This window comes from Helicoverpa zea, chromosome 11 (genome assembly GCF_022581195.2).
Source record: "Helicoverpa zea isolate HzStark_Cry1AcR chromosome 11, ilHelZeax1.1, whole genome shotgun sequence".
In the NCBI taxonomy this organism is placed as follows: domain Eukaryota; kingdom Metazoa; phylum Arthropoda; class Insecta; order Lepidoptera; family Noctuidae; genus Helicoverpa; species Helicoverpa zea.
This window is the reverse complement of record NC_061462.1, coordinates 1,232,519-1,240,236: the sequence shown is the minus strand read 5'-3', so window position 1 is coordinate 1,240,236 and position 7,718 is coordinate 1,232,519. Positions and strand designations below refer to the sequence as shown.

Here is a 7,718-nt window from a genome sequence, read left to right as displayed (position 1 = left end):
CTGGCCAAAACTAGTTTTATAATATTAATTCTTATATTACAATATCAACTACAATAAAACTAATAACAAGCAATATCGAGTTGTTCCAAATTATTATTAATTTAAAACTGAAACATTATATAAGTTCATTAAAATATTTCATTTTAATTATGTTTTAGTTAAGAAACTTTTCTTTCTAGTTGTTTAGTCAATTAGTTTTATTCAGTCAGGGCTTTTTATTAAACATTATGCAAAATTCGATTAAGTAACTATGAATATTTTATCCCATCATCAAGCCAATTTGTATAGAGGGGCATAATAAGCCTTAGGATTCCCATAAAAATGGGTAGGTCAGTTATGTCATCGTCCTGCCACTATCCAAATTTTGATTGAGCTCAGCGCAGCATGTTTTATTTTTCCATACTTTTCTATTTGCCGTCATCTTACAAGTAGCATTCTTTATATCCATATCGACCCCCATACGATCGCCGTTGTACATTAATTTTCTTTATGTGTTTATTGCTAGGTGTGCAATAAAGAATAATAATAATAATGTTTGTTGTTAGGACGCCCTAATCTCAACAAAACGTGGATGAGACCATGGGAAACAGCTAGTTTAAATAGAAATCATATTATTATCGAATATCATAATCAATCATAATAATTTATCCAACTTATTCCACAGATATAAGCTTTTCGCATGACTAATCTTCAAACAATGGATCTAAAATTAAAGTTTAAATTTAAATCTTGTTACATAAATAATTGAAGAACCTGTAATTTCGATGTTTTCGGCATTTTGTTATTACTCAACGTCTTATTTGATCTGTCGAGAGGTCTAACTACGAAAATAAATGATTCGACGTGTATCTGAAGTAATTTTAGAGAGCCGATAGTTTGTAGTGAAAACGTGTTAAAAATTCGATGAAGATAGATAACATATATGAACTTTATTAGAACTGAATAAATTAAGTGGCATAATAGTTGGGCTTATCGGTTAAGAGCGATCTCTTCCAGGCATCTTTTGAAAAAGATTAATATTTATTGGTTAGAAGTTAACAAGAGGTTGAATAAGTGTTTATGTGGATGTTGTCTGCTGAAAGCTAAGATTTAATTTGTGTAAACAGTGGGTTGATACATATAATTAATGCGTACAGCAAGATCAGCTAATAGTCAAAAGATCAATATTAGTAAACTTGTTGGGTTCGCAGAAAACGTTGGGTATATTTACCCACGTTTATATTATATCTAATTATAAAATAAAAAACTAACTTGTGTTAAAAAGCCAAATATTTATCTACACTTTTCAGCACATAATAGTTTCAAGTAAGTACTGCATTTTAATAAGATAATAGATAAGATAATAAGCCCTTTATTCCGAACTAAGATACAATACTTTCTACTTAAAACTATTCATGCAACACTCATAACATTTACAGTATGTCTCTTCGCTCGGTGTGCCTTTCGACATAGGCCTCCTCCAACTCCTTCCACTGTTTTCTATCCTCCGCCACTCTCATCCAAAGAGGACCCAGGGTCGTTCTTAGTTCATCCTCCCATCTTCTCACTTGGCGACCTCGCTTCCTAAGCCCGTCTCTTGGGTACCAGACTGTTACCTGTTTACTCCATTTTTCCTTCTTGCATCGGATCATATGTCCGGTCCATCTCCATTTTAATTGATCGATGCGTAAGAGGATGTCTGTAAGTTTGGTTTTGAGTCTGATATCTATGGTTCTAACTTTGTCTTTTAATTTGATCCCTAGAATACTCCGTTCCATAGCTCTCTGGCACTTGGCAAGTTTGTTCCTGTGGCTTTCAGTCAGAGCCCAAGTCTCACAACCGTAAGTTATACTTGGGAGAATACACATATCGAAAGTCTTTTTCTTCGTTTTCATACCAATTTTTTTGTTTTTCATTATCTCTTTCATAGCCCAAAATTTTTTCCACCCTGTGGCAATTCTTTTGTTGATTTCTTTGGACATTTGATCAGTTGGTGATATTATTTGACCTAGGTAAACATACTCTTTCACGTATTCAAGTTTTTGTCCACTGATGATTATGTCTGTGGCCAATGAGTTGGTCATCATCTTGGTCTTGCTAGAGTTCATTTCCAGACCTACTTCTCTACTTTTGTCTGCTAGGGTTTGTATCATGGACTCCAATATTCTTGGGTTCTCCTCTGCTATAACTAGATCGTCAGCGAATCTTAGGTGGTTTAGTCGCACCCCGTTTATATTCAGCCCCAGATGATCCCACTCCATTTTCCTGAACATATGCTCCAGTACTGCTGAGAATAATTTCGGTGAAAGTGGGTCACCCTGCCTGACACCTCTGTTAATCGGAAAAGTGTCTCCCAAAGATTCCAACTTGATGCAAGCTTTACTCTCCCTGTAAATGTTTTTAATGACATTGACATAGACGTTATGTACTCCCTGTTCTGTAAGACTTTGCCACACCACCTCATGTTTAAGACTATCGAAGGCTTTAGAATAGTCTATAAATGCAAGATATATGGTTTTATTGTACTCGTTGTATTTCTGTAACAATTGTTTGATGGTGTGTATGTGATCTATTGTACTAAAGTCCTTCCTGAATCCGGCCTGTTCTATCGGTTGATTTTCGTCGAGCGTTTTAGATATTCGAGCCAGTATGACTTTCGCAAAAACCTTATATACATTTCAGATAAGAGATATGGGTCTGTAGTTTCCAATGTCTTCCTTTGAGCCTTTCTTGTATAGGAGGATAATGTGGGATTCTGCCCATTGACTCGGGATGATGCCAGTGAATAATATTTCGTTGAAAACCTTTGTAAGTATCGGGCTTAGTTCTTCCACTGTTCCTCGCATAAGCTCGTTCGGAATTCTGTCTGGGCCCGGTGATTTTTCCAGTTTTTGGCTGTTAATGGCTACTTCTACTTCCCGTTTTAATATTTCTGGTACTTCTTCCATATCTCTTGTATTCACTGTCAGCCTTGGTCTTCTCTCAGGCGACAATTGGTTTGACTGCTTTGAATATAACAGGCGATAGTAATCTGTAGCTATGTTCTGTATTGAGCTACGTTTAGTGATCGGCTGTCCATTGTTTTTTAACTTAGGGATCCATTCTTTTTCTTTTTCGCGAAGTTCCTTCAAAGCTTTGCGAGTGCCCCCCGTTTGGATAATTTGGTTTTCCAAGGTTTCAGTTCTTCTTTTATTCTTGTCTTTTGTCATATTTTCTCTAATTCTTTTGCTCAAACTCGAAATTTCCTTTAGATTTTCTTTCCTGTTCTTTCTTGATATTATGTTTTTTCTATCTTCAATAAGTTGTATAGTTCCTGGGCTTAGGTAGGACTCCTTTACTTTGTTTGGTATCATTCTAGTTTGTTCCTTTAGCTTGGTTTCTACTCTAGCATATTTTTCTTTCAGGTTCTTGTTGGAAGTAACAACTTCCATTAGATTTTCCATTAGATTTTCCGTGGACTCGCTTGGAGCTCCCATTTTTCTATTCAAACGAAACGAAGTTGACTTGTACTGCTTTAGGCCTGGCTTTTTTTGTACCCTGTTCTGAAAGACAGCATCTTACCATACGGTGATCAGTGTTGAAGTTTAAGTTCTTTATTACACTCGTGTCGCTGAACAACCTTGGTTTGTTAGTGAGGATGTAGTCAATTTCATTTTTGATCTTTCCGTCTGGCGATATCCAGGTCCATTTAGATTTTTTACGAAACATGGAATTTAGCGTCATCAAATTATGTTCTAGCAGAAATTCTACCAGCTTTTCTCCGTTTTTACTTCTTTCGCCGCTTCCAAAATTGCCTATTACATGTTCTTCTCCAGCTGTTCGAGCACCCACTTGAGCATTAAAATCTCCCATGACTACTATATTGTTTCCTGAGTATTTTTCTATGACCATACTAAGGCTATTGTAAAACTCTTCTATATCTGTTTTGTTGGCTTGTTCAGTCGGTGAATAGACTTGAATAATAGTCCAATCTTTTTTATATGTTGGCATGTTGATATGAATCATTGCTATTCTGTCAGATATACCTTCGAACCCGATAATCCGATTTTTGAGTTTCGATTTTATTAGAAATCCTACTCCTCTTTGTCCAGCTATTTCACCTTTGTGGTACATGACATATTGACTTCGTTCTTCTATTGCTTCTCCTATTCTACGCATTTCGCTTATGCCCAAGATATCCCACTTTATGTTTTCAGTAGCTAGCTCTAACTCGTGCAAACTTTCTGGTGTTCTTAAGGTTCGTGTGTTCAGAGTACATAAATATAGACAGCAGAGTTTTATTTTTGTCTTCACTTCTTTTGTTTCTATTGGTAGGTTTGTTGGAGGGTTGTGGTCATAATCTTCCACGGTGACCAGCCGGGTTGGAAGAGGTTTTGTTTTTGGTTTACTTTTAATGTGGTTTTGCACGTGAGAGGAGGCCTTTAATTTTTATAAGTTATTAGTTTTGTTGTCTTGATTTTTCGATGTGTTAGTCGGGTGCTTATGGAAGAAATTTAATATTCCCGGTTTGATTGGTCCCTCTGATAGACTGGATGATCTTTGTATGGAAATCTCTGTTTTATTTTTCTTATTGGCCTGCTTTTTATGTTCTTCGCTAGGGTTTGTACAGGTGTTAATAGTTTCTGGAGAGTTAGAAAGCATTCTTTTACTATGTATTGATGTATGATTAGATTTCTTATTCATAATTATTAATTTGTCATATTTGATTCTAACAGAGTTTCCTTTCTCTTTTTCAATGCGCACTTGCTCTTGTAGCTCTTTCCTTTTATTTAAGACATGCTCAGGATAGTCCTCTTTTATGTAATAGGGGGTATTCTCAAGTACATTCTTCTGTTTGAATATGGCTATTTTTACACCAAGTGTTGAAACAGTAATAATTATGGGTCTTGGCCTTTCCCCTTTTTTCCCAATTCGTTTAGCCTCCTGTATGTCTCTATGATCTACCTTTACAGAGAAGTGTTCATTTATGAAATTTAAAATAATATTTTCTAAGTTGGAGTATGACGATTCAGTTTCAATTAGGCCGAATAGCACTATATTTCTTTGTCTCGCTTGTTTTTCGAGGAAGTATAGTCGTTTTTCCTGATTTTCTACTTTTTCCTTGAGGTTTTCATACTTTTCTTCCAATGACTTGAATTTCTCGTCTAATATATTATTTATATTTTTCGTTACTTGCTCTGTTACGTTTTCCCCGCTTTTCTGGATTGTTATTTTTTGTTCATCTAATTCTTTTTGGATTTTTTGCAGTGCTTTTAGAACTTCATCCATGTTAAAATACTGTTAATGTTTGTTTTTGTACTAGTAACGCCCTCTCGTGGCACACTCTATTAACTATTAACAAATTAGCGCTCTGCTGGATCTGTGAATCGATCAGTAATTAGCCTATTAGTTCTTTCGAATTGCAAAAGATGGCGTTGTTGTCGTTTCTAGGTTTTAATTTGCTGATTCATGTGAATTAATAGGTTATGATATGTTTATTTTTCTTAAAAAGTTTCCACAGTTTGTGTTAACAGCACTACAGTCCTCGTACACCAGTCTAATCACTCTATGCCTTTTAATTCGAAAAAAAGTCACAACATAACGACACCGGAAAGTTTATTTAGCTTGGAGCTATTTCACTTATTTATTGTTTTATACACTCGTTTTTAACACTGTCAACAGTGTATGTTGAAGATCTTCTGTTTATTTATAACTTTTCTTCGTTTATATAGTTTTATTTGCACTAGTACTTTTTTAAATCCGAAAATATTACGGAGACGATGTAAACAGTGGCACAGTGGCGCCCTCTCTCATGGCGTCATTTTAATAACGTGTTGATCAAATAAAATATGGCGTTCACAAACTGCACCGACCGCGTGATAATCCACATCGCTGCAAGTTTAAATCCCTTGTTACGTATATCTGTTTTATTTAAACCTTCTTTTATGACCAACACTTTAGTTGACTTTAAAAATACGAAATGTAGATATATTATTTTTTATTACAGTTTTTTCCGACTGATTTGTGAGAACAAGTAAAAACTTACTTATACATATAACACACCAAATATATTAATTGATTGTTTCATTCAAGTTTAATGGTAAAATAATGGGAAACATGTGGCTTCTATGCAAATTATTAAATGCATAAATTCTCATCCGATTTTTCCTGAAAGAGTAGGTAAGTATACCTAGCTTCAATTCTCTAACTAATATATTAGGTAAAAGCTGTTCTAAACCCGTGTCCCAAATAAAGCCAACAATATCCCACACCGTTACATTTTAACAGACGGCGTCTTCAATATTTAATTGCTGAAAGCCTTTTTAAGCCGCGCTTTGAAGTCGGCGTCTCTACGCCGGAGGCAGTCCGCCGCCCGAATGTTAAAACGAAACGTACGTATTATGGTATGAGGAATATTGGCAACATTAATACTTGAAATATTTTATAAAGTCATGAATTCTAAGTAGGAAAGAAAGACATGAAAATCTGTGAACTCGAAGAGGAGATATGTCCTGGATAGAGCGAAGTGGAAGAAGGAGATACGGAAAGCGGACCCCGTCACAAGACGGAATAGACGCTAAGAAGAAGAAAAAGATTTATTTTGAATAGGCTGAAAATCAGCACTTTTTGAAGGTCAAATTTACAAAAGACAGTCTACAAAACACCCGTCTTTTACCATTTACTATTTTGTTTTTGTTGGAAAAAAAATGGTGGAACTAATTCACTGGACTTGAAAGCCTCAAATTACCATCCGCAAAAATTGCGAAAAAATACGTATATTTTTTGTGTTTATTTTCCGTAACGTTAAACATCAGTACGGTTCCGTATAATACCATATTTCTATAAATATTATTGACTCGCTTTACAAATTCGATTTTACAACGATTCTAAAATAAATATAACTTTTTACCGACTGGTTTCAATATTATTATTTTTTCTCCTTCCTTGTTTATTTTATTTCCCATCAAAATATGAAAGCAAAGTTGTTTTTACAGAATTTGTTATATCATACACATTTACTTAATAATATCTTCCTACTTATATAATGTTCCAATGATGCCTGAATTTTTCTACTATTCTTATTTCTAGTTTTAATTTCTCAAGTTATTTTATTTACTAAAAGTGTTCAAAAATAACTCCAGAATAATATCTTGACCAGAATAAGCTAGCTTGAGTACTATTCGAGTAGCGTTTGCTCTGTCACCGTTTGTCCGAATGGTGTTTAATTCATCATTTTGAAACGACACTTTTATGTTTAAATTCGAGCTGACTACGATACTGTTATTAATAATTCTGACTATTAATCATGTGGGGAGAATAATTTCTGAAGTATTTTTTATAATAATCTTCGCGGGAAATTGTATTGTTATGGCGTATCTACCTCTAATCTACGTCTTTCGTGCTTTTTATTATTTTGTGTTCCAGCAAATACGTGAATATTATTTTTATTTTTGTATCAGCTGCAATTTTACTGGTCTGAGATATGAAAAGACAGTACCAATTAAATAATATTTTGAATAGTAATGTTACCTACCTTTAGGCTCAGATTCCACCAAGACGTAGCAGTACTGGGATTCTATAAAACTCGATCAACAACTCGCATTTCACTTCGATTCGTAATGTCATTTCATACTTTAGGGGAGGTAGGGGAGGGATGGGCACTTTTTCACAATTTATTGCATAAAAAATCAGATTTTACAGATCATTATCAACTTTTATTGCCATTTCTTATATTCGGCTAGATATAATGAAAGAGCTTT

The 7,718-nt window shown here is 34.6% G+C and overlaps 2 protein-coding genes across 2 annotated transcripts; both read right to left on the bottom strand.

Moving 5' to 3' along the window:
* Positions 1 to 1,251: 1,251 nt before the first annotated feature.
* On the bottom strand, positions 1,252 to 4,404 carry LOC124634666 (craniofacial development protein 2-like; the record flags this gene model as incomplete). Its single annotated transcript, XM_047170327.1, has 1 exon — positions 1,252 to 4,404. A coding segment is annotated over one exon (945 nt), but the record flags the coding sequence as incomplete, so codon positions are not given.
* Positions 4,398 to 5,764, bottom strand: LOC124634574. The gene has a single exon (XM_047170194.1). The coding sequence runs from the start codon at positions 5,245 to 5,247 to the stop codon at positions 4,408 to 4,410; it is 840 nt and encodes a 279-aa protein (XP_047026150.1). The 5' UTR covers positions 5,248 to 5,764; the 3' UTR covers positions 4,398 to 4,407.
* Between the last annotated feature and the right edge of the window lie 1,954 nt (positions 5,765 to 7,718).